Below are 27,705 nucleotides of genomic sequence, written 5' to 3' on the forward strand. Positions count from 1 at the left end.
TTTATTTTAATTGTTTATTGTATAATATAAAACTACAAAAGTAAGACTGCTCATTTCCATGTACATTTGTCCAATTGTTTTTTGATTACAGCCCATACCTACATGTGAATACAGTAATCTGGTTTCAGATGTCTGTAATATTGCATAGAAAAGGCACAGCTCTAAGGTCTGTGGGAGGGGAAGGGGAAATACAGCCTTTTTTCTTTTTTTTCTTTTTTTTCCTTTTTTTTTTTTTTTTTTGACAATAACAAGCCCTGTTCAAACAACCATGCACTGAACATGTCACACTATTTACACCTTTTCCAGAATCTTGGCCTTTACAGGCACTAGTATGGAATATGCTCAGAACTAGACAGGAGTTGAGGTTGGGATTTTGTCTGCGATTTGTGTTTTTAAAGAGGTTCCAGAACTTGCATTAGGCTTATTTTCAGAAAAAGAAAAAGTGCTTAAAAAGAACTAATTTATTTTAAAATGTTCAGTCTCATTAATTCATAGAATATCAAAAGCAACTTGCACAGAAGCAGGATACTGAAACCTGAAGGGGGGGGGAGGAAGGGGAAAGAACAAAACCAAATCAAAAGAAACCCTGTAACAAGAACAAAAAGTTCACAACATGCCAGAGTGAATTAAACAGTTTGTCAGACAGGATCCATTGTGATTTACTCAATTTAATGGTAATAAAAGTGTAAACTTTGGATTCAAAATATCAGTTTTAAAAAACCCAGGCTCTTACCACGCAGCATTGAGGAAAAAACCAAATTACCTTTCACAAGGTCTGAATTTCTCCTGACAGTGATTGCTCCAGAGAGTGGCTTTCCTGTCGCGCTGTTCCAGTTGGCTGCAAGGAAGGTGCCAGATCGATGCACTTATAGACAACGCTTCTCAAGGCTGCTTCTTCAAGAGGGACGTTCCCCTTCCTTTGCCTGCAGGGCTGTGGGATCCTGCTGGACTCCAGAGGGACCTGTGGTGCCCGAGGACTGGCTGGTTGGATGCACAGAGCACCGTGAGTGGGTTGGATTTGGGCAGGCGAACCCTCTGCCTGGCCCTACCTCCTGGCAAGGAGGTGGTGTCAGCTCTGGCACAACTTCTGGGGCTGGAGGTACCATCCTGCTGCCTACTCCAGTTGTCCAGCCCCAGGGATTTCTGCTGGGCCTCCCAAGGGTGTTCAAAATTAAAAAACAAACAAACAAACAAACAAACAAATCACCTTTTTCAACCTTTTCTTGGTCAGCATGATGGAGGTGATTGCATTTGCTCCTGTAGCGTGCCAAGGGAGGCCCCCTTCAGGAAGCTGATGGGCGTAGGAGCCTGATTAGGACTAATTTTGAACTTAAAACTGTCCCTCCTCCATACCTTTTTTGCATATTTCAAACAACCAGACCCATATTAGAAAAAGAGTGTAGGGAAAAAATAATCCTGTGATCCATGCATATCCTGACTGGAACTCAGTTCATTCTTTCTGAATCTGGCTCCCATACCCTTTTTCATACAGATTTACATTCCTACAAGAGGATACATTCCTACCATACATTCTGTACATGTTACAATCCAGATGTTGTTAGCTTCACAATAAAATAAATATATTTACAGAAGAAAAAAAAAAGAATAAATAATTTATGAAAAAAAATCACTTCAAATCCAAAGCTCTTTTATTCTGCTCCCATCTTGTCACTTCATTGCACGTTAATGTCTATCTCCATCCCTGGTGTAGGTCTCAGAGAAATTCCATGCATGGCTGCTGACAGGACCACGGCAAAGGCCAAACTAGAGACAGCCAGTGACTGTGCAGGGAGAAAGTCACAACCAAGCCCTTCCTGTCCTGGCCTGCACCAGCCTTCCCAACCTTTTGCTGAGTCTCATAAGTCTCAAGTATGTTTCTGTCCTATGGGATTCCTGTAAGGATTCTGCCACAGGACATGTGCTTCAGCACCAAGGAGCCACAGACATCGTCCAAGTGGTGAAGTGGATTCAGAGCTTTGTGGATACAAAACCTTCAACTAACCCCACTTAACACAGGTCTCCAAAAACGGCATTGATGGGAGCTTTTGCCTTTGTAGTATTTGTGTAATTATGTTACTGTGTAAATATGTAACCCCCCCCCCAAAAAATGGCAGCTCCAGCATACTGCAAACCAGTTTTTAACCACGGCAAGGCAAGCGCCTACCAAGTTACCACATGAAACTGGTGGTGTTACAGGTCTGTGCAGATAACACCCCTGTCTAAGGCGTTCCCAGGTACCAGAAGGGCAGAATCAGGCAGGGCTGTTGGTTCTCCCACGAGGACCGAGGACTGTGGCTGAGCAAGGACCAGGTGTGAGCCAAAACTGTCCCTTCTCCTTCCCCACCCCTCCCTTCCCGTGGTCCCTCAAGCTACACTTGGTCAATGGTAGCTTTCTGTTTGAAGCAGTAACTTTCTTTTTAGGCTGCATAAGGAAATACTCCTGCAAATCCATCAGCATCCCATTGCTTCACCCAGTTCAGCTTGGGAAAAAAGAAGAAAGCAAACCCACCCCCTCAGCCAGTGCCTCCCCCCTCTCCTCCCCCAGCCCCATGTCTCACCCTGGGAGCCAGAAGCACGTTTTGCAGCTCTACACAATGCATTTCATTTCCATTAGGAGTTCCTTCATTGCAAAAACGTATTTGCTTTTATCCTGTGTCTGTGTGCATATCTACGTTACATCTATCTATATACTAATAAATATATATGGCCTGTTTTAAAGTGCCAATTTATAATAAAAGCCGCCTCCTTAAAAGGCAGGCAAGACCCAATTTCTTCCATGACAAGAAGGGAGCAGAACTGACTGAATATTGCCAAATGACGTAAAACATAATTTAAAATTTCTTAAATAAATATAAAAGTTATTCCTAAAGAAGCCATAGGCATGTCAACAATACAGGTTGTAACCGGCACTCAACAACTAAAGTACCATTGGAAAACTAAAATGCCGTAGCAACTTCAGCAATAGGCATGATACATTGCAAACATTTTTTTTCTTTTTAAATTAAATGTACACCACAATGAACTTAAAAAAAAAAAAAACAAAACAAAACAAAGCTATTGGTGCAGTAAGGAGAAGACTTCTCAGGTGTTACGGGGAAGGGGACCATGCATAGAAAGCTGTGTCTGTATATTCGTTGTAAAACGGGTCTATAAAGTGTAAAGCAGGTAACACAGTTGATACAAGAACCCAACTCTATACGAGATGCCAAGTGATGTCACACGACTGGCTCCAGTTTCAACAGCAATGGATATTAAAGCAAGTCCATCCAGTGCAGGTACGAGATGAGCTTCACTGCAGTAATACTGAAGTTGCCTTTTTTCAGCACTTAGCACAGTGAGGTGGGAGAGGGGAGGAGAAATGCTCCAAGAAAGGGCGGGTGGGCACGCTCAGCCCCACTCTCCCGCCCGCGCCCATCAGTCAGGAGGATTTCCGGGAGAGATTGGCTCTCGGTGGGTGATGGGCACGTTGCTCCCTGCCAAAACCGTTCCCAGGAGCTTCAGGTGAGGGAGTGTTGATGTGCCGCCGTGTTGAGGCTCCGTGTCTGGTGGGATGGATGCCCTGGCACAGGGACGTGGGCGGGCCTGGGGACAGCCCGGTGCCGGGGCGGGAGCTGCGGCCACAGCAGCGCTCAGGGACCTCTTTGGGGGAAGTTCCACAACTGTTTCCTGCCAACTGCTTCACATACGTGTTGGAAAAGGACATGGCTCTAAGTTTCAGGAATCACAGTAGTGCGCAGTGGGTACAGCAGGGAGCAAACACTTGTGAAACTCCGACAGAAGCAGCTCCCAGCCCTTTCTTAAAGCACTTTTTTTTTGTTTGCATTCAGGGAAACCGACTGCAGGCTTATTTGATCCAATTTTCTCTTTGCACCATACACATATAAAACATTACAACTCTGTATAAAAGTACAAGTGGTTCTTGTACATCTGAATTATGCAGGAACTATGTGAGCAAATCCTATCAAAATAGCTATTTTTTGTGTGTATAAACAGCATTTGTTTTTAGAAAAAACAATATCATAAACTGCAGAATCTGTACAAAAATATAAAATAAATTTGGGCAGCAGTTTCTAAACAGCCATGTAAATGCAACACTTAAAGAGGAGCAGGTTAATGCCTCCAAAAGGCTGAATTGCTAAAGTCAACCTATACAGGGCTAAAATGGTATTGAGATTATCTAAATAATAAAATTTTTTACCTCTTGCAATAAAACTTATAGAAAAAATAGACAAGTATGCACATGCAATTTACAGCTTTCCCCAACATAATCCTTGTGCTTAGCTTTCACCTTTTTTTTTCCTTTTTTTTTTTTTTTTTGTAATAACATAACATTGTCTACAATACATATTCTTTCCTATACCAGGATATTCGGTCTTCCTTGAGGAACCACTTTAAAAAAAATACATTAGAAGTGGTCATACATGGATGAAGGCACTCCAACTCTGCTCGAAGCAAAAACTAGTGTGATCCTTTTCTTTTCAAAAAAGGCAAGCAAGGATGCATGCACAGTGCTGTGAATTGGGGCTGGGAGGAACTATGGAAATACTACCAAGTGTATATACTGGTACTTAAAATTAAAAAAAACAAACAAACAAACAAAAAAAAAAAAACCAAGAAGTTGCTATATTTCTAATATTTTAAGACCCAACAAGCACCTCCATGATGTGATCCAGTTCTGTGAGATCCATTTTGAAAGGCTGATTTGGAGTTACTGGCTGACTGCTGTACGGAGCGAGAGTTTTTAGGAGCTCATCTGCTGAGACAGGAGCCATTTTTGAGGCAGCCCCCGTGGCAGACGTGCAGGGGTCAAAATCATACATGGACGTATCAATGTCAGCGAACAGAATGTCATCCAGGGTCAAGTCTGTGAGGAAACCTGTGGAAGCTGTGATCTCAAAGTTGCTGGGTAGAGAGTCCATGAGTTTGGATTCAGCCGTTCTGCTCTCCGGGAGGCCCTCGGGCTTGTGGATGTTGGACTCGCTGGGATGGGCTTTAGAGTCATCGGCTGCTGTTTCGGCTGCTACTGCCTCTGCGGAGGTAGGTGCTGGACAAAGCTCCTCGATTTCGTCCAAGGCTGAGGAGAAGCTGTCCTTTACTGGTTGGAGAGCGGGAGGTGGTGGTTTCGTCGGACCATCGTGCTGGACAGTCGGGGAAGTGCAAAAAGTGTCGTCCTCAAGCAAAGAGGCTGGGGTGAGGCAGGATTCCAGGGGCATAGTGCTTACGAAGTCAGTGGGGAGCAGGGGCTGGGAGGCGAGGTGGCTGAACGCCGGCTGGGCCTCGCGGAAGTTGTCGCTGAGAGGGTCGGCAGGCTGGGAAGCGGTCACAAACATGGGCCTCAAGCTGCCTTCTTGTTTGAGTTCTTCCTGGATTCGCCTCAACATGTTGTTAATTAAAACTGTCTTTTGCAAGCTTGGCTCGGTTAATGGCCTGTGGTTATAAAGTTTCATAAGGGAAATGTTGAAGATAGTCTGACGCTGTAAGGTGTAAGACACCTTAGAGGGACCATCAGTGGGAGACACCACTTTGCCTTCCAACCCATCTTCATGCTCGTCAAACTTCCGCTTTCCTCCTTTCCCCAACATATATCTGAAAGGAAAGAGAGGAGACCCATGAAGACAGCAAAGCCCAGTGCCACACTGTCCACACAAACAACTCAGTCTTGGCCCACAGCAGCGTGATGAGGAAGCAGAAGCCGCCTTAACGCAGTGCCCTAGTCCATCCTGTTTCGGTGTGGCTATGCCGGTAAATTCCAAGCAGGGATTCAAACAGCATCCCTAATACTCAAGATCTTGCATGCTTGGCAGCAAATTTCCCTCTTGCATACATTATGGTCCCCAAATATCTGCACAGAGGTGCACAGGCTACAGACACTGTACTTTAAATGTTTCTTTACATTTCCTGACCGATGCAGTGCTATGCCTGGGAAGACAAACTTAAAGCACCAAGGTTCTTACAATGAATTTCCTTTATTATTCAAAAGCTTGCTCGCAGGGGAAGGGAAGCAAGGCTCAAGCAATTGTATATTAAGAGAAACCTTCCCAGAGAAGTTGGGAGATCCAGCCCTTCGGTACACCAGGATATACGCATAAGGGTTTATTTAACTGATTGCCTAAGGACTGAACAACCAGAGCAGGAAATGCAGTTACTGCACTCAGAATTAGATAAATTACAGATAAAGAAGAAGATCTGTCAAGTCTTTTAGTCTAATCCCCAGGATCACTCTCTGCACTACACTCTGCTGTTGGTCAGATGGCAGATTTTGAAGGAAACAAAGGGGATTTTACCAAACTTGCCCCGCCTTGTAAATAATTTCTGAGCTAAGATTAAGTAGGGCAGTTCAATCCCCAGTGCTATCCCTTCCAGGATGTTTCACAGCACCTGGAAATGCTCCTCTACACAGCACAGCCCCAACCTCATTTTGTCACCATTATTTTTGTGACATGAAGATCCCCCCAAATGCAGAGGAATGAAGGAATTGCTGTGCTGTGACAATAGCATGACCTGACGTTCTCCTCTCTCATTTTCCTAGGTACAGTGGTGAGGTACTGGAGCCCTAAACCACTCACTCTTTTAATAGGATCTCAGGCAGCTCCCTGTTCATTTTAACGTGTTTAACATTTTAGCTCTCTGTTTAACAAAACTCTAATAAAATGGTATGAAGATTTCTGCCTTGTTTAAAAAAAAAAAAAAAAAAGTAGAAGAGGCTTTTCAGCCACAGCTACCCAGAAAGAAGTTGCAACACCAACACAGATTTTTACCCCAAACCTGATTCCTCTCATATAATGTATCTACCGTGTAGGAGACAAAATCCACCTTCCTTATTTGAGTATAATTCCCAATTCTCCCAGTGGGATTGGTGGCTGTGAAATGACTGCACCAGGCAGGTCTACCACCAGTTTGATGGTCATACACCAGTTCTGCAGACAGACAACGTAGGTAAGGACTTACAAACATACCCAAGAATGAATGACAAACATTTAAGAGCAAAGAGTCCTTTGGAAAGCAGGAGAGGGGACAAAAGAAGCCAGAAGAAAAGGGCTTCAGAAAGCATTTGCTGGGTGGTAAATCCAAAATCAGATTGGGTGAAGTGAGCCTCTTCTGGTTAAAAATAAGTCCCAAATCCAGATAATTTTCTAGCATATTATGCAATTAAAAAAAGAAAGGCAGGGGGAGGGAGCAAGCTGAGCAGAGCTGAGGAACAGGTAGGCTGCCATCCAAGCTCCTTGGCCAGCTACCAGCAATTCCCGCGCCTGGAATCTTGGGTGAACAAAACCTCTGAAATTTAGCACTACTGCCGAAGTCTGGTTTTTCTCTGCTCCCTAGTGTCACTTCCACAGACTACTCCAGAGCTGTGCACATGGGTTTGGAGTGTGAGGGGGGGGTTTTACTGTTCAAATGTTCATGGTGGACACATTTCCTTCCACTTTGGACAGACAGAGCAAGAAAGGGAGGATCAGGCTAGCAAGAATCGAAACCCCTGCCCAATTCCAGCACGTTTTTAAAGCAGCAAGGCGTTAGGAGGAGAGGTAGCAGTTTTTCATCTCTTCCTGCTATCTCCTCCCCCTGAAAAAAGACAGACTCTGTCCTAAAGACATACCAATGCTCGTTCCGCAATACTCTATTTAAAGACGACGTTTTTAAATGGCTTGGGGACTAGAAAAGTTTTGAAGTTTGTCAGCCTCTGCCAGGAATGTATACAAACATCCACTGTACAAAGCAAACCTTTTCCCCCACAATAAAGAAAACAGCCCAGGCTCCGTTCCCTGCACTCAGTTATTAATTATTGACAGGCAACATCGGAAGCATTTCAAATGAACCCTATCAAGCACAGAACCCAATCGAGCCCATTTCCACCCAAGAGTGAGGTGCTGGTAGTTAACACATTTTTTTAAGCTGATCAGTTAAGAGCTGTGGCATCATCATTAAGTAAACGCCACGATAACCTCACTACGTCATTTTCCAGGAAGCTCAGAAATGATTCAAGATTTCCTGTATGTGTGACTGTCAAGTTTTCACACCTCACTCGATCTTCACGTAGCTTGATTCAGAGCTTGCCCTTTTAAAAGATAAAATAGATCAGGCAACTCCCAGTTTCACCTACTAGCTTTTCAGCACAACTTCCAATTTCCTTTTCCCCCACTAATACTCTCTGAGAAGAGGGTTTAACCACTAAAGCACCAAAGCAGGATGCCAGCCTAAGCATGGGGGGTTTATTCCCCCGAGGAGGGGGCTCAAATGAGCACCGCTAGACTCTCAGCTTTATAAAGTTTTATTTTATTCCCTTCTCCTCTGGCATGCGAATAGGAAATGTAAAAAACCTTTTCCTCTGGTTTCCATAAGTCACTTTATTCATGCTAAGTGAAGCAAGGAGGCAGTATCTTTTTAGACCAACTGATAGAGTTGGTAAAAGCAGACATGCTTGTGGGCTTGCAGGTCTTTCTCTAGTTCTTCATAAAGGAATTACATAGTTTCTGACCACGGGAGCTTAAGACAATGTTGCCTGCTTGTTCTTTACAGTTCTAAACATCTCTTCCCTCCTTCAACCAACAGCATCGCACCTACATTAAAGAGATCAGTTTTGTATGCCTTTAAGACACTGAATACTATTTTTTAAAAAAAGGAAGCTGTACAATACCAGCATTTGATCTGAGTTCTGTTCATCTCAAAAACTTTGCTCCTAGGCTTCCCAGCCAAAGCTCTTGCTAGGAAAACGAAAATGCCAAACTTGCAGATCAGCTTGACCAAAGATCAGTACAAAATGAGCTAAACCTGCACCACGCCAAGTGTCAAAAGACAGAGCTGTCCTACCAAGTCATACAGCCCTAACGGGGGCAGCCAGACAACAGCAACCCACCCAAATGCAAGACTGGACAGGCAGAGATTAAGGAGCACGTTCGTGGAGGGTCTTTCATGCATCTATTTTGGCTGAGCACCAACCTCAGCCAGATGTATTTCTGCTGCATTTTCATCCATCCGCTAAACATCACTTTGAGGTCAAGTGTGAAGAGCTGAGACAGGACGTCGCTTTGTTGTTGTTGTTGTTTTAATAAAGGGTGCTGCAGGGTTTGGTGTGCAACTTTAGTTTCCAATGTTACTTAGGTATGTGGAACCAGAAAGCTGAAGAAAGACAATGAATGGAAAAGCTGCACTTATCTGGGGATTGGGGTGGGGGGAGTTACTTGGAGATCTTCCCCAATATTAATCTACCACTTGGCTCCAGCTCTGGAAGACTCAGAACCAAAAGCTAAACCATTGTTGCTGAGAAAGATTCAACGTGCTTTTTTGCCCATTTAGGGTGATTGCACGCGCCTCAGCGCCAGAGAAACCCTAGCATTGTTTGGGAGTTGTCTTTTCTTAATTGAAAAACAAAAGTAATATTTTCTTTTTTTTTTCATTTGCATGTCATTTAGCTTCCTTTTATTGGCTCTGCATGCTTTTCAGACAGAGCTGGGAAAAAATGTAGTTGGGGCTCAGCAGAAGAGATAATCAGCCTGGAGCGGATGGTTCTCTGGAGTCGACCATCATCGATTAAACACAGGAAAGCTTGTGCAATGCCTGCGTCTCTGAGCCCACTTAGTGACGAATCCTTGGCTCTCTGGAGCACAGAGGTACGTGCACGCTGTGAGAGTATTATATTTATTGATTGTGCTTTGGACATTACACCTTGTCACTGCTGGACTATTCCTGAAGTCCTTAACAATCGGGAGTTTGGCGCAGAAAAAAAGCACCAGATATGTAAAAAATTGAGAGGAAAAGTGATTTGGCTCACCAATAATAAAAATAATCTTTAATGTTAATTCTCAAACACTTTTAACAATTAAGTTTTAAATGTCTCTCAAGACTGAGGGCTCTTCTTGGAAATCAATTCTACAATCCACTAGGCTCTCCCTCCTCATCAAGGCAGATGGGAAGGACAAAAAGAAAGAGGAACTGAACCCCAAGAACAACGGAAAAGGGTTTTTAAGAAGTCATATTTCCACTCTTAGATTTACACCACCCTCTTGGTCAGTGTAGAGGACAAACAGCTGAATAGAGTGAGGTTCACTTTTAGAACCAACACCATGTTGCTCAAAAAGCTAAAAGCACCCAATCCCAGAGTCCACGAGCAATCATTCCTCCCCACGCAGCCAAATGCTGAAAGACAGGTGTGAACCACAGGGGCCTGTGCGAGAAGTGGAGTTTGACGCAGGACCAGTTACTTTCTGAAATCTTGGGTAATTAAAACCACAGGGGGAAAAAATGGAGAGAAAAAGAAAAAGGCAACTTGGGGAAATTAAAACAAAACACTACTTCAGACACGTGCATGAAACCCCCAACAAAAGCCCTCAACACAAAAGCTCCCTATAAAAGCCCCCCAAAATGCTATGAGAATACTGAGTTTGCACATTTCATTCCCAAAACAAAGTTTCACACACCTCAAGTGTAAGTGAACCTCACCAGGGTTTCTCAGAGAACCTATCCAGTGAATTATGCAAGTGCTTTCTGTGTCAATTCTGGCATATGAAATACAACTTTCCTCCATACCTCACTCTTCATCCTTGAGGGTTCCATTGGCTGTATCCCGGCCCAACAGTAGTCAATGAATGTTTTGTTACTGACTTCAGCAGAAGCAGGATTTGGCACAGATAGCTCCAGGACCAAAATAAAAAGGCCCTTTATGCCAACTGGGTTCAACTGGCAAGACAAGGGCCAGATCCTCTGAGCTAACACAGTCAGGTTGAGCTGCTGTGAGGTATTTCAGTGCTGCTAGATCCAGCCTGAGGGACCACCTGAACTTGTAACCCATGACTTCAAAGTATCTGTCCCATAGAGCTAGGGAGGTAAACCTCTCTCTCCCCATCCCCAAGGGTCACAGCAGAGAGAGAGAGAGACAGAGAGAGATCTCTGGAAGACCTGTCAGTGCAGGACCATGGGCTCACCCACCACAGAATGATGCCCCTTGGCCTGCAGGATCCTGGCAAGGCAGAGCAAACCTGCCCCAGCCTTCTGAGAGCACTGGCATCCTCCTCCCATTCAAAGTTAGAAAGGGAAAGAAACTGTAGAGGGGAAGGCCAGTATAAACCTGGCACCACCTCCCAGCCTCACTAAAAAGGAGGAAAGCTGAACAACCCAGATGACAAGGTTTAACTCCAGGACTGGAGCAAATAAGCAGCATGGACTTTCAGAGGCGACAGCCACAGCACCACGAAAATCACCCCTCCTCAGGGATTTCATCTGTTGACACCAGAGTCTTTAAATCCTGGCACGGCAGCATCCCCGGGAGCTGGGACAGCATGTACCACGCAGTGCTGCACGGCCACGCTCCCGGTGCTGCAGCTGGCTCACACTGTGTACACACACTGGCCAGGGCTGGGGGGTGGGGAGGGGGGGGCATCCTTCTTCCTCTACAAGGCTGTTCCTCGGGATCTGATGCAGATTTTACTCATTGGAGTGTACTGCATCCATGTTGCCTGGCTAGAAAGGACTCCTGACAACTGCTGCCTGGTAAGAATTGGGTCTCATGTCACATGTGAGTTAAAAAACAAATCTCCCAACCCCAGAAGAGAGGTAAGAGGGAATGGAGTTGTGCTGGGGTGTCTGTCCTCACCAGACCCAGGGCTCAGGCATTCCCCATTTACAAGGTTTGTTTTTCCCTGATACATCTTACATTAATTTTGGCTGCCCCAACTGCCTTTTTTTTTTTTTAACTGAGTGAGGTTTAATAAGCACTTACAAAACTCCTTTGGAGTATATAAAAAAATTGGCCTCCTGGGTAGCTCTGTGCTTCCAGAGTACAGGGAATTGTTATTATGTTTGCAAGCCTTTGCTGTAAGAGTGTCAGTGCCAGCAGTGACAGTGAGTGGCAGGTATTTCTCATGTGTATTTTACAGGGACCCAACTCTTCTCCCATCTCCTGTGGTGGTGGGTAAACCTTGGCTCTTCCAGAAGAAACAGAGAGGCAAGTAAAGCTCCTTAGCACCTCACTCCTGCATTTAGCAAGAAAGGCAGCTTCCCTCTCCCCACACAGCCTTAGACCCCTGCTTTAGACGCCTATGAGTGAAGACTGTGCAGAGAGCCAGGTGAGTGACAGCGTCTTCTCTAGTCTCAAGTTAAAATCAAAATAAGAAGGAAAACCACTGTGGGTGACTCTCAGATGCTAATCTAAGTAGGAATTAGTTAAGGACTGTGCAGGGAGACCTCTGAGCTTCCTCTGTTGACTCCTGTTTGCCAGACTCTCATCTGAGAAGCATCTGAAGTCGTGCAGGTCTCCTGGGGTTTGACTTTGATACTCAGAGCTTGGAGTCCCCAGGTCCCCGAAGGAGTGTCCATGTTAATCAGAAAGTAAGGTGAAGCCTTCCCTAGCAAATAAGCAATGCAATTATAAAGCCAGTCAATAGTGTAACGCCAGCCAACGTGTTCCAGCGATATTTTGAAACTGTAATCTGATCCTACTGTTTCCATCCTCGTGCCTTGCCTGCTCTCCCTTGTTGCATACTGTACTATTTGAGGCCCAGAGGGCAAAGCAAGCTCTTGCTGTTTGTTCATGATCAGAAACTGCATTTGGAGCGAGAGCTCTGCGTGCGCCGCCCACACCACTTTCTTGATAGTTTCCTTAACTTCCAGCTGCTGAAGCCCTGCTAGAAGGCTCTGCAAAACAACCAAAAAACACAAACTCTGCTCCTGCCTTCAGTTTCCAGCTCCTTTTCAGCGCGCTAAAAAAAGGCAAAGCCGCAGTCTAAGGCGATCTCTGTAGTGTGTTAAAGTCTTGCAGGAAACATATGCTTCTATTAAATTGGAAACAGTTTCTAATGCTGTCAGTTTGCTAAATGTAACATGTTCCCCTGGAAGAAGTGGAGCAGTTTTAATGTTTTTGACTAACTGCACACATCCAAACAGAGTATGTCTGATAAAGCTGGAATGGGCTCCAATAAATATAACCTAGAATAAATTACTGCCTCATTAAGTAATTGTTTGGAAAAAGGACAGCAGGTTTTCTAGATTACAGCCGTGTTATTAAGGGTGTTTATAATATTAGGAATTCTATCAGGGTAGCAGAACTTAATGCAAGTTTAAATCAGAGGAGCACTTGTTAGCTCGTTAAAGCATTAAAGACTACCCTGGCACAACTAGAAGGTGAACAAGACTGCACAGGTTCTGTGCATGGAAAGTTAGCAAGGCACATGCAAACCACTTGAGGCTGAAGGCAAGAGTAAAACCCTCAGCAACTCTGACAATTCCTTTTCAGTACGAAGCAAGAGGGGGGATTTAGATGGGTAACACACCGGGGCTAAAAAACATTTATTCAAAATAGGCTTTATTCACGTACAGGAAGGCAGTTGTCTTTATTGGAAATAAAAAAAGAACAGGTTTGGATTGCCCAGCAAAAGTAACTTCTGTCTCAAAGATCTCAGAGCCAAAATGTCAATTCTCACATGTTCTGCTTCAGACAGGACTTCCCATGGGCATCCTTAACAACAGCACCCAAAAGATGCAAACAAGCCCCCAACCTGCCCTCCTTTGGTCTTGTCCTTAACTGGAAGCTTTACGAAACAAGCCCTCTACGATTCCGAACGCTGCCTCAGCTCTTCACAGGCCTGGTGCAGGCACGGCCCTGCTGACCACCAACCCTGGCAGCACCTGCTTTGAGGTAGATCAGAGTGGAGGAGTCTCCCCTTCCCAGTACCAGGAGCTGCTTTATTAAGCTGTAGTTACTGAGGGGAGAGGGATTTTCAACAAGATGGCAAAGCTGCCCTCGCCTTGGGTCACCTCTGTGCCAAATCTTCCCCAGAATGGCTGCACATTCCGTCACAGTGCCTATGCCACCACACAGGAGCCTCCTCCCCAAGGTTCAGCTTAGCTGAGACTCTGGGCTTCAAAGAACCACCAAAAGAAGTCCAGGTGAGGTTATTCTGAAATTTGGGTCTCCATGTGGCAGTGTTAAGGCAGCAGCCAGGCCTGCCAAGTGTGAATCAGGTTCTATTGTGCTGTGTACACACCGGCTCAGCAGCTCTCTGCCGGTATCAAAAGCTCAAGGACTGGGAGCTGCTTCACACACCTGGGCATCAGCAGCAGGAAATCAGAGCTGCAGTCAAGCAAACCAGGCACAGCACAGCCAGATCCTCTGACTTTACTACATGATTAGCTAATTATTCAGCAAACTCTGCTTGTTGTCACCCCAAAAATACTCAAGGGCTTCTATGCACAAGCCTCCCTGGGATCGGCCAAGCAGCTCCTCCTGGCTCCACATCACATCACTGTTTCTTTCCCCAAGTGTGGCAGTCTGGGCCCTCCTTGCACGGAAGCAGGAGATGCTGTTCTCACGAGCAAGGCCATAGCATGATGAATTCCCCCATCAGTGGATGAGGAACCATGCCAGAGCCAGTGCACACAGCTCCGTGCCGGGAGAACCAGACCCATCGTCTCTTCCAGAGGTGGAGCAGCAGCAATTAAGATGGCTGTGTACTGCTCCAGGGCCCAATTCAGCCCAGGGCTGACTGCCTTCCACTCCTCCCCACTGCAGAGCCAGCAGGCACCGGCACAGCAAAAGTGCTGGCTAAAAAAGAGATACCACACTTGTAAATTAAATTCAAAAGCAATCTGAGAGAGTTAGAACAGCCACCACAAAGTGACACAGGCTAGGAAACACCAACACACACACACACCAACACACACACACACACCCCAACACACACACACACTCCCTTTTCACTGCTAAAATTACACGCCTGTAATGACAAGATGCTACTGGTCAGACTCTGAGGGAGAATGATGAAATAGCCAGCCTGGCTGTACCTCCCTCCTCCCCTGCACTGTCGCACGGAACAATGGATTACGGCAACACTGTGTTGCATTGTACAAGACATCTCCATTGGCACGTGCACGTCACGGGCCAGCTGATATTTTTAGCAATTGTAGACCCATCTTCACTGGATGTGCATAATTCCCACAAAGGTTAATGAGGACTGTGTGTGCATCCAAGAGAGACGAGACCCCTTTGTGCATAATAAAGGGAGAGAGAGTTTTTCTCACCTATGTATAATTACTTTGTCTGAATCCTATCACAGCATCTTCTTCCCCAAAGGTACCTTGTTTTTCCCCCTTGTCACAGACCCTTAATAAACACACGGGGGAAAAACAATACCCACACGACTGTGAAAAGAACTGAATGATTTGCCAAAAAGTAGGTTATTGCTCTGAAAACAGTGTTGAATAAATTATCACAGTCAAACTGAAAAGCAGCGAATGGCAGGAGGGAAGAAGGAGGAAAAAAACCCCCACCTCTGAAGAGATATATACTGCAAAATGCACCATACATCCCCACAATGACAAGTCATTTTAGCTGCAGATTTTATTTGCTAACCAGTTTCTCACTACTGAGAGTTAGAAGAGGAGAAAAGAAAGGTGTTTCCCTGGAATTTTTTATAGCAGCTATAACAGCATATGAGTTGTTTTCAACATTTTTGCTTAAATGAAACAAACACAGCCCTGTAAACAAGTATTCTGTGAAATAGCACCCACTCACCCCACAACTTTCTCTTAAAGAGGTGAAAAAGCTGTTGAACATTTCTCTACCGCCAGTGAAAACAAAACAAACAAAAAAAAGGTAAAGTTTGACATGAAAGTTTGCTAAGATGGTGTTAAATGATGTTAGCACTGATAATAACACTGGCCTTTCAATCCAGTGTACTAAAGCTCTTGCATTTGTTGAAATACAGCATATGTTTTCATGTCCCATGAAGGAGCCTTCTGAAAACTGATTAAAGGGAACTTTGGCCAGCCTTGAACTATTCTCAACCTGTAATAGCTATGAGTTCGAGAGGAAAGACATTCCATTTTTCAAGACACCTGCTTGATTTCACAATAAAAACTACTACACAAAAGTGATGCTCTTTAAAAACAGCCACCACGGGATCCATGTAATTTCTATAGTAATTTAAACATTTTCAAGTAAGTCATTTAAGCTTAGATGGGGACACCCTTTAAACAGCATATTTTGACAACATGTGTATTAAATCTGTATTTCGAAGCATGCTTAGTACAGGTCAATTATCACGGAACAAACAAACTTAACCACAAAATAAGCCTTTGGAAATTGGGAGTGGAAAACACAGAAGGAGAACAGCTCAGGTAACTGAATGTCCTGGACTTCATATTCAGTCAGGCACAACCCCATTCACCTCGCCCAAGATAGTATTACACTGATTTTCCCCACAATTAAAAGAAAAGTCCTTGCCCAAGCACATATGTATCACATATGTTCCCCTGCCTGCAAGGGGAAGCAGAGCAGGGACAGGAAGCTTGACACTGTGTGTTACACACACAGAAAATATTCTCCTCTCCTCTATTCATTCACAAGTTATTTGTGGAACACTTTAGCTGGGGGAGGAAGGGGTTGTTTAGAAGAGCCAGTTTTGCCAAACAGATGGGACAGGAGGGTAAGGGGGAGACAGTGAGCCAGATCACAGGAGGGTAACCTAAGCAGGTTATTGTGCCCCTGGGACAGCCAGCAGAAAGTACCTCAGTCAAAATCCCTCCGACCACAGCACAGACTACAAAAGCCCGGGGCTCTCCTTCAACATAGGGCCAGGCACAAGAACTGACCAGCAACAAATCACACCATGCCAAAAATGCTGAAATAAAGAGGTTTCTCACACATGAACAGTGGGAAAGCAAAATGTTACCAGTGTTTAAAAAAAAAAAAACAAAACAAAAAAAAAAAAACCAACACACCAACAAAAACCCACTGTGGTTTGCACAGAATGCCAGTCTCCTATCTTGATGAAACGTGTATTTTAAGAATACTCAAATGATATGCATGCACGTGTGTGTGTACCTACTAAACCCTTTTTCCAAGGGAGAAAAAAGTGCCTGTAAAAACACATGAAAAGTAAAGTTTGTGGAGGCACCGGAAGATGATGATGTATTACTGAATTAGGATTTAAAACTTCATTTTGCAGCTACCTGAAGTTAAGACAAAGCTGCCTTTAGGCATCTCAAACTAGTCAGACCTGCTATAGCAGTTGCACAGTCTGCTTCAAATATGCCCTCCACGCTCCTTTCAACCTCCACCCCAACATATATCCGCATAGTTTACCTCCAGTCATGGGTGGTTCTTTCTATAGTGCAGTTCACTCAACCTTATTGCCTGCCTGGTACAACAGAAAGAGTTGTTTTAAGACTAATGTTACAGGCTACTGTAAGAAACTGTAAGAAAACAGCCGTAATAATTGTTACATTTCCATCAAAGGTGAGTCTGTATCAAACAGTACACGGGTTTCTGGAGGGGAATGGAAAATCTGGGATCAAGAAAACAGTTTTAACTGTCACAGATCATCTGAGCATGTTTTAGGGCGAGTTTAGATCTTTCCACCAATTCAGGGTTCCTTTGAAAAGGGAACTTCTTTTTTCTGCTACTTCCATATGCTGCCCAGTTCAGAAAAAAAAAAAAAAAATTAAAAGAAAACAACCCACATTTGCGCTTTTCTCTTTGTATTCTACTATATTAAGAATACAATTTTTATTTTAAATTCACTGGAAACAAGCTGTCAGATGAAATCCAATACATTTTAATGGTGTGAATGCAAAGTAAACAGGCTTTGGCTCTTCACAATTACACAGACTGAGACTCGTGTCATTCAGTGCCACTTAAAATGCAATTCTAGAGTGATATTAAGGAGAAATTCCTCTCTAAGACCACTGCTCTTCAAAATACTGATCATGTTATACAGGTTGTGAACTTCAGTCAGTATATGGCAACACCTACCATTTTATGTACCAACAGGGGAGAGTACTGAACCAGGCCCCTCATTTGGAAGGACAGTGGTCTGAACTTGCCTAAAGCAGGACTCTGGGCATGGTTTTACTATTACTGCAGCAGCCTGAATCCACAGTCATTCTGATGTGGTGGTGGCTGCTGTCTCACCTGAGCTAGCTGAGCCTCCACCCTCAAAGGGACACGTGAAAACCAAAAACTTGCTCTCTAGTGACTTGACAGGGTTTTTTTGGTCCTTTCAAGCCTTCTTGCTCCTAGTCACAACTTCAAGCCCTATCTGAAGATGTACCAATGCCACTGAAGACTGCTCCAGCTCTCCCTTGGAAATGCCCCTCACATCAGCTCTTCCCCACCTCGAAAATCCCCTCTGTGCTGGAGGAATCTCCCAGCCAGCACATCTTCACAGCTCCTCCTGGCCACTTTGCAATGACACCCAGCGTCTGACACGTTCATCAGGAGCCATAGGTGAAGCAAACGTGGCAGTGCAGTTTCTGTTCTGCACAGTGACACCCCATTTAACACCCTACAGCCTTACGATAGAGGGCCTGTGACACATCCAGGCCTGTTTCTCCCATTAAACCTCTGCTGTCTCCCAGCCACACATTTGCTTTGGACTTCAGTTTCAGCTTGACTTCAGCACATCAAACAGCAACATTAGCACAGCATTTACAGGGCTTCCTTTCCCCACTTGTGTTGAACAGTTCAGTCATTGTTATCTTATTTTTTGTTATAGTGTTTGCCTTGGTAATGCTGAACAAACCTGAAGCTTCCACTACAGCAAACACAAAAATTGACTGTTTATAGAAGAAATAAAGAACTAACACACTTTGAGGGTCTCTCTCCATTTATAGAAAACAGGCAACCTCTTCACGACAGCACAGCTTCTCTGATTGGTGAAAGTTTAGAAATCAAAAGAAGTGGCAGAAAACATGCAATTATATCCCCCGAAGAAAATGAGTGCTGTACTCAGATTGGCAAACTTCATCTTCCACAAACCATTAATTAGCCGAAGATTCATCAACACTAAAGATCTGTGCTCAGTGCCAACCTGCTTACATTGAAGCTGGACCTTGCTCTCTCCTTTGGAACGCTCCTGATCTTTGGACTTGGTAACTGAAAGCTGCTGTTTCTGGCACTGACTCGGGCGCGTGTGCATGTTAAGGAACCACTGCAACTGGAGCTGCCCCCTCACGAGCCACTTACACATATAAAGCTGAGTTAAAGAAGGTGTCTCTCTTGCTATCCAGCCCCTTATAAGTAGATCACCAGAAGACTACTTACACTTTCAAAGTACTGCATTCTCCTTGTTTGACAGATTACACTTTAAGATGTTACATAAAAGCAAAAATAGTCACAAGTATTTTGGATCACCTGTCTAGTGTTAGCACTGCCAGAGATGAACTGTGCCAGGAGTGCTTTACATCACCGTGAAACAAGTCAAGAGTTCCTAAAAAAAAATGTTTTCCCTATGAAATATTTATTGAAAAAATAAAAGCAGCTAGCGTAAATGATGGCAAAACCCTTCAAACCTGATATCGCATAAAATCTGCTGTACTTCGTGGAGACTAAAACAAAAACAATTTTAGAATATGAAATTTGAGGTTTTCCTCGCTATTAGAACATTATCTCAAACTCCTTGATGCCTCTCAGGGAGACAACTCAAGCACCTGGAATACTTATTATTTCCACCAAAACACTGCAAGACTTCATCTTTCCCATTAAAAAAAAAAAGCAGGTGTACAAAGGAATACAACTACAACTCTTAATAAAACAGCACCTACAGATGTACTTAATGCTCTTTAAGACTGCTTCGTCTGCAGACAAAACTTGAAGGACCTATGGCTATCAAGTTTCTTTTTGTTTGCTTTCAATCAGCTTCAGAGGAAAAGAAATCAGCTTGACGCAAAAATCAAAGTGGTGTTTTAATATGCACAAAGTCTAGCTCCATTCGTTAGCAGTCCAATCCAGTTCCTGCAGAAAAGGAGTGGGTGGTTTTTGCCACCAACTTAAACAGAAGCAGGATCCGTCAGGAAAGGGGGAATATCTCCAGCTGTTATATTAGATGCTGCAATACTAGCCTGGACAATGGAAGTATTCCCAAGGACATGCTCTCAGATACCTGTCTGGCAGCACAAACTGCTAATCCTCCACCTATCTCTACCACCACCACTAGTTCATTATGTTAAATCAGATTCCAAAGATACCACCTTATTATGTAAAAATGTACACATTTTAACTTCAGCCAGAGAGGGCTACTTTCAATTTACCCTGCTAAATCAACTGGCTAATTTCTACAGCAAGGTAAGTACAAGCAGCAACAATTTTTAAGAAAACACAGTTTTCATTTTTATGGTTTGTTTCACCACGTGAAAGCTTCCTGTGCACTTGGATGCAAACTGAGGTGCCTCTGTCAATTTTGTACCCTGTGAGAAATCCGTAAGACACGGGCACCTTCATTTGTGCAGATGAACCCCTAAAATTATCATAATAAAAAGGCAGAAAGTCTCGTTTCTACTCACACACATAAGCAAATATTTCCTCATTTGAGAGACACAAGCATAAAACTGGTGTTTGGGGTAGCCAAGCCCCCTCCCACCGTTGTTTGAGCAATAGTACGTTCTACGGTGGCCAAATCCAGCACCCACTGACGGTAGCGAGAGTCACCCCGATGACTGCACCAGGCACGAGATGAAAAAGCCTGGACTTTCCTGCTCCCGAGAGCTTTGAATGTGTCTGAGCACACGCCGCCACACGCAACAGCTCTGGCGTGCTGCACTGAAGTTCGGGTAAAGAAGCTGACAGTCCCCCCCCACCACCCCCACCGGATGAAGATAAAATGGGCAGATTTGCTTTATTTTACACCGGCAGCAGACCCATAACCGTAAATCAGCCACCAAGGGGCCCACTGGACAGCACACAGTCCCCCTCCTAGATTTTTAACAAAAGTGGCCCTGGGTTTTCCAGCTGTGCTTCACAAAATGCAAGAAATGACAGCAGGTAACTGTACTCCTATTTTCATGCTTAAGGAGAACTCATCTTTCCAGATCCCGACACGAGTAAAGCAGCAAACGCTCTAAATCAAAGCGCCATCGCAAAAGACTTTTTTTTTTCAAGCGCTCACCCACCCTGAAGAAAATCCCAATAAATATATTTTTCGCCACCGCTTCCGAAAGATGAACCACCCTGCCCACAAAAGCCCCCCCAAACGCCCGTTTCTCGTGCTGGCGGTGCTCCCAAGGAAGACCCATGAGCGCTATCGCTCAGGGAAAAGACAGGCTAATCCCCTGCCCTACCACCAACCCCCGAAAGGGCCAGGCAGCGGGGCCAGCCGGGTCCTGCCCAGCCATATGTCAGCTTTGCCACAGCGGAGTGAAAGTCTCCCCCAGGCCCCTTTAGCCCTCCCGGCACCACGGCACACACTTCTCGGGGTTCCCTGAAGCCCCCGCTCCTGCTGGGAAAGCGGGGCGAGGCTGCAGCCCCCCGGCTCCGGGGGGTCCCCGGCGCACGGGAGAACTTACCGCGGTGGCGCCGCTTCCCCGGCGTCGGATGGAGCCCGGCTCTGGAGAGCACAACCGGCCGCACTGTCGCGGCCGGCACGGCCACCTCGATAAAAAAGTGTATTCCAGCTCCCCGCACCTGCTTCGGCCCGGGATCCCCGCGCATCGGCGGGGAAGGGGGCGTATTTTAAGGGCAACTCCGCCGCTCTCCCCTCCTCTGTTCATCTCAGCACGATTCGCCTCCCCCCCCTCCTTCCCCGCGGAGGAGAGAGGGGGAGGATCCCCGCCCCGAGCTCCTCTGCCCGGGCACCAATTTAAAGGTAGAGATAAAACAAGCCCCGATGACTCGGAAAGCCAGAGGGGGGTGTGATGGGGTGTCGCCGTCCCCTGCCTCCCCACCCCCCGCATCCCCAAAGCCCCACTCACCACATGCAGCTCCACCTGAGAACTAAAGCATGGAGAGGGGGAGGTCGGAAACTCTCGCCCTAGAGCAGCTCCATATGTCGCTCCTCGCCGCGCCGCTCCGGGGAGGGGCCGGGTGGGATGCGGAGGAGGAGGAAAAGAGGAGGAGGAGGAGGAGGAAGAGGAGGAGGAGAAGGCAGGAGCAGGCGGCGTGAGGATTTAAGCCTCCGCTCTGCCCCGGCGGCTGCGATCACGCAGCATTATACAATGGAGGAGGAGGAGAAGAAGGAGGGGAAGGAGGAGGAAGAGGAGGCACCAGCCCCGGCTCCCAGCACTTGCCGCCAGCACTGACGACAGGGGCGGCTCCAGCGAGCTCCTCACCCTCCGGACCGCGTCAAAGCTCCGCCTCGGCCCCGGCCTTCCTCCCCCGTCCTCCCTCCCCCCCTCCCCGTTCCTCCTCCTCCCCCGCTCCCTCTCCCGCGGCTCCCCGCGCTGCCCACGCGTGCCCCGGCCCCGGGCGGGCGGCACGGCCCCCGCAGCCGCCGGGGCTTCCCCGGGGAGCGCCGGGCCGGCACAAAGGATGGTGCCAGCGCGCCCCGACCGCAAATATGACAAGTATCCCCGCTATCCGGTGGCGGGGACCCGGCCAGGGGACGGGGCTCGGCCAGCGGGGCTGGCCCCCAGGTCGTCCCGGTACAACCCAAAATTCCCCCCACCATCACTATCACCACCCCCGGTCAGCCCCCGGCTGGGCCAAGCAGAGCTGGGGCTTTGGGGGAGTGGGGATAAAACCCGGAGCGCTCGCGGCCGCCCCCCGCCCCGGCAGCTCACCTGGGAGCCCAGGGAGGCAGCGGCCCCCGTCCGTGGAATCCTCGCTGCTAATTTGGGCTGTGCAGATACCACCGAAGCACAAAAATGAGGCCAAACGGAGATGTTCGAGCGCGTGAAGATTTGGGGGCAGGGGGGGAGCGCTCGGCACCAGGCGCTACCTGGAAAGAAGACGATTATTTTAAGTCACCTCAATGATTGTGTTTCGAAAGGGGCTGTAATCCCAGCCCCTGTTAAAGGCGATTCAAACACTTTAGAGTTTTGGCTGCAGCCCCAGCGGCATCTCGCATCATTCCGGCCTTTCATGTTCCACTGAACCGGTTGTACTTCGGGACAATAAAGCTTTAAGACCTAATATAAAGGCGATTATTAGTCATTAATATCATGACTCGTTTAGGCATTATGCTGAAAACCATCTGTAATGATTTGTGATCAATCAAGACGATGGTCTTGTTAGAAATTAAGTTCAGTTTTCAGTTAGAAAACCAAAAAGGAAAAGAAGGATACTTTTAGAAGAAAGGCTTCCTTAACCTGAAAATTGTATCTAACAAAAATCCACAAAGGAAAAATTAGTCCAAACAATTCAAACAGTGAATCTGCCAAAATAAAAGGAGATTAAATGATGATTTTATGGATTCTTAAAATTGTAATTGGAAAGATCCCCATCTAACTGATATTTAAACACCAGGCACTTCAAATAATACTCTGCTGAAGTCACTAAAATGGGAGGAAAAGGCACCAGTAAAAACTGACATTTTACTCTCCCAATTTGGAGGCCTCAGCACACCTTTCCCCTTCCACCGGTGCTATCAGCCATTCCTTTGAGGAGATCCGGGCTCTCTCATCGGGTGTCTGCAGCACAGGGGTAGCCCTGAACCAACCTGCAAAGCAATTCACCAACCGTTTACTAAATTTTGACAAGTGATTTGCGAATCGCCTGGAAGCCGGTGGCAAACATTAAAACCAGAATTCCCCCTGGCTGGATACCTTCCAGCAGTAAGGCACTGAAATTTGGTCCTTCTGCTTGGGGGAAACAAGTCTCTTCCCGAAATTGCAACGAGTCATAATAAAATCGCTAAATAAAAGGAAAAGGTTCACCTTCTTCAGGGGCCTGAGTGGTACCTCTGTTCAGCTGGCCTCTGCCTACTCAAAACCCACCAAGAATATCTGTAAAACTTGCAAGTCAGATTCAGTGTATTTCAGAGCCACATTCTGCCCTCCTTTACGCCGGATTTGTAACACAGCAGGATCTGGCCTTGCGTAATCGCGCTGTGGATGCACCCAGCTGAGCGGTGCCTGCCTTCCGGAGCTCAAAGTCCGCAGCAGGTTTACAGTCCCCGTGCCTGGGTGTGTGCGCGCTATCACCGGCACCAGAGGCAGGACCACAAACATTTGCTAAATAAGCAGCCCGATATGCACAGCCCTGATCTCGCCGTGTTATACTCGGCAGTAAAAAGCCTGAGCCTGTGTCATGAGTTTTAAATGCCTCTGGCTTTGTTAGGTCGCTCCAATTTTACACCAGCACAAGACAAAACTCGCCGCCCCTTCTGTTTCCTACCGTAACTCTCCCAGGCCTTTCTTGGCAGGAGTTTATAGTCATGCTGTAACTCAGATTGTTCCTCTGGACACAACTAGTACAACCTGCATCCACACTCAGATGCACTCTCAGCTGAGCATAGGTCACGATACGGGTCGATAGGAATAGAGCTCCTTCCTACACTCCACACACAGCAGAGGCTCCGTCCTGGCGGGACGAGGTTGGGCTACGCAAGGTGAATATTCCTCCTGCCGACTGCTCCTCACATGGCCTTGCAGCTGATTTAACGAGACCTTTCTGGCCAAGAAACTCCACTCTGCAGCTTTGGAGCAACCTCACCAGGAGGTGCCTGCAAGACCCAAATGCAGTTTGTCTGAACATGTTAGTAAGCACAGAGAAACAGCCTGCAACTGAGCTGCAGAACACTGTGCTAGGAAGTGTGGAGAGGTTTCCAGAGCCTGCAGGAGTGGGGGGGGGAAGTCTGCATGTCTGCAAGGAGGAGCCACCCAAAACACATCCCGTTTCTGAAGGATGCACACAAGGGCTTCCTGGGGAGCAGCAGCGCAGATGTAATTGTGCAGTCATAGGCTTGACACAGGCCCTGCTCACAGATGAAGACAACATGCTAAAAGAGAAGGAACCAAGCTGTGTTCTTCTGCAGCAGTACTGACCTGACGTGGGCTACAGGCATAGTCTAAGTGCAGCGTTGTCTTTGAGCAAGGATGGTCAAAGCCTGTCTGATTGAAGAGGTCAAGTCTCATGAAGATCATTCAAAACCCCTCCTGCCTTGAAGATAAATAAATAAATGAACAGAAATCAAAGACTGGAAAGATTGGGAGGGGGGAAGAGACATGGGCTTCATAGGCAATTCATTAGAAATACTACAGACTGCCAGGTAATCTCTGCCCATCAACACATGTGCTAATTAGGAAAGAGCAGCAGAGTTTGGTGTGCTGGAATGTTGGCATCCCTCACGTTTTTTCAAAAAAAGAGGGAGTGAACTGCTTCCTATGTTTCTAATTTCATCCTTGGCCTTTTTCTTTCTAATTGCAGCACACACAAGTACTATGAGATTTCATCAGGTAATTGTACAACAAAACTTTATTTTCTCCCTGGATGTTTTTGCCTTAGTACACGAAGGAGCTGGCAGGTAAATACCTAATGCTGCCCCCAGAGCAGGCAACTTTTTGCAAATAAAGACCCCCTCAGCACTGGTAACTTGGGAAAAGCTAAACAAAGGACCTGCCTACAGCCAAAGCTGCTCGAGCAGTGCTCTCCCCACCAAGCAACCCGGGTCTCCTGGGTAAGAAGGAATCACACTGCATGATTAAATACCACTAGGACCTCATGCCATCTCCGTTCAGGCCAGCTCAGGGGTCAGTACTGACCCTCCAGAGCAGGGCCCTTCTCAGCAAGGCCCAGCCACAGATAAAAACAAGCTCCTCAGTAAAAAAACCAGGGTGCGGCATTACTGCGGTCTGCACCTGTACACGAGCAGGGAGGGACCCGTGCTTGTGAGCTGGGCTGCTTTCCTTGGGATTTCAATGGCTTCTTTTCCTTTTTTTTTTTTTGCTGGTGCAACTCTTCCACTGTAACAAGGCTGCCCCACACGTCCCAAGGCACACAGGAGCTGGTTAAAACAGAAGGAAGGAATGCTCCACCCCTTCTCACTCCAATTTTAGCTCTCTTCCCCCCCCTTTCATTTTCTGCTTTAGTTCATGTTTTTCTCCTTTAATGTTTTTGTGGCAGTAGGAGAAACACCGTTCCCTAGAATGCATAATATGCTTAATTATCATTCTCTGTTAGTTCTCTAGGAAAAAAAACCCTACAGGAGAAATCAGTTTAATTAATGAGTATGACCAAATGCAGCCTTAGTTCTAATGCAGTATCATATATTATATGTCCAGTTGGGCAGTTGATCTTCTTTGGGTAAAATGAACAGAGATGCAAAAAACTAGGGAGCTCATGAACCAATATTCTGAGTGAAACTACCCCCTTTTTTATAGTTATTCTAAGCTTCCTACAGATTTCAATGACAACGTCAGTTCCCAAATACTGCTTTTGGCTTTGGTAACACAGGATTGGGCCTGTACAGTCTAGTAATAGAAAGCTATTGCTTGGCAGTACCAAGGGTTCTGCCACATGGTAAATTCATTAAGTAATTAAGAAAAAACCAAACAACCCTTAACTCCAAGATAGCTCTCAAATAGCCATGCCTAATAAAAATCCCCAGTGCCTGTGAAGGACAAGGGTAGTAAGGTTTCTTCTGAAAGTAAGATTTGGTGATTTAGATGCTTTTCAAAAGAGCTACTCTTCACATACTAAATTATTAAGGAAATATTATGGAACAGGATTATCAGGAAAGAAAAAAAAATGCAGTGTGCATTAGCTGGCTTAGTCAGAGGAGGTTTTGCTGCATTCCTCATGCACGGAGATGACTCCCTCCCTCTGTAATTCCCTGTGCACTCCCAGTTCTCTGGTGACTGTTGGTGTGCATCATCATTGCTCCAGCTGAAAGACTGTCCTCTGACAGGGGTTTGGGCTCCCTACCATTGCTGTATGTCTTCTCACATCTTTTTGCCTTTTTATAAAAATCCATGTTCTTTCCCAAATCCCATTCAGGCTGCGTCACCTGCATGATGTACTTCATTTCTGGCCCAGGCCAGACTGTTCACACTGGTGCTGTTTGTACGGCACACAGGCTCCTAAAACAGTCTACCCTTTCCATTCTTGCTTCTTGTGACACAGTGAATTGTACTCTGCACTGAACCATGTTTTAAACCATTTTAGGCTGCTTTTCTTTCCCTTTCAGTGCTCACTCTGCAGTCTCTATCAAAAGCACAAGTCATTCTTTTCTGGAACACTTGGTTACTTTTTTGGAGAGAGGCTACGCTGATGTCCTGATATTCATCTCATATTGGGGCCAGTAGATTAAGAGGGGAAAAAAATCTGCAGATAAAACCAAAGCCTCTGTTTTACAGCTGAGAAGGGAAGACTTCTAATCAAGAAAAAACACAGAAACGGCGGGGAAAAATAGAGAGATGGCCAATCTTCAGGCCTAATTAACCACTGGTGTAAACAGATGTCCCTGCAATCAAGCCAGAAGACTTCGGGCCACCCACCAGTCTTGAGCACAAACCCAACATGAGCCTGAAAACCTTGACAACATGGGGCTGTCAAACATGCAAGCCACACATGCTTTAATACAGGGGTCGCCACCATGTCCCTTGTGCTGATGGACCACCTGCTCCTCGGTCACCAGGAGAGAGCAGCTCCACTGGTCTGGATTACCGTGTGCGCTGCACGTGCTACAACCCTTTTCCCAAGCAAAGCTGCTCCTACAAAGCTCTACGTGGAGACATAAATTTCTGGAGCACACATGCCCCCTGCACTCTTCTTAAGCACTCTTGAAACCTGAAAGAGGCCTGGTTGCATGGGCAAGTTGGAATACGTTTGGCACTGCTCAACCCCGCCAAAGGCTTGACAGACCAAAGGAGGCCACCGGTGCGGTGACTGGAGGTTTCCAGAAGTGGATGTTCCTGCTCAGATTAGTTGCATTAAAGCATTGTACCACAGTAGCAATGAGTTGGGGGCTGGGAGGGCACAACCAAAATGGTGTCGTGGCTACCATGTTGATGTGGAGTGTACATGTACAGTGGCTCAGGGTGTTACAGAGCACTGCAATATGT

General features: G+C 46.1%; 1 protein-coding gene across 4 annotated transcripts in view; it reads right to left on the bottom strand.

Moving 5' to 3' along the window:
* SERTAD2 (SERTA domain containing 2) overlaps positions 1 to 27,705 on the bottom strand; it is a 79,801-nt gene continuing 52,096 nt past the window's right edge. The window contains exons 2-4 of one of the 4 annotated variants that reach the window (XM_027663071.1): positions 24,688 to 24,802; positions 22,483 to 22,640; positions 1 to 5,586 (exon numbers count right to left, since the gene is read on the bottom strand). In XM_027663071.1, coding sequence (XP_027518872.1) covers positions 4,638 to 5,582 — 945 coding nt within the window. In that variant the 5' untranslated portion in view covers positions 5,583 to 5,586; positions 22,483 to 22,640; positions 24,688 to 24,802 and the 3' untranslated portion in view covers positions 1 to 4,637. Of the gene's footprint in view, positions 5,587 to 21,270; positions 21,562 to 21,675; positions 22,043 to 22,482; positions 22,641 to 24,687; positions 24,803 to 27,705 lie in introns of those variants that run through there. The other 3 variants (XM_027663072.1, XM_027663070.1, XM_027663073.1) reach the window with 3 other exon arrangements.

This window comes from Corapipo altera, unplaced genomic scaffold, assembly GCF_003945725.1.
Source record: "Corapipo altera isolate COAL_440 unplaced genomic scaffold, ASM394572v1 94, whole genome shotgun sequence".
In the NCBI taxonomy this organism is placed as follows: Eukaryota; Metazoa; Chordata; class Aves; order Passeriformes; family Pipridae; genus Corapipo; species Corapipo altera.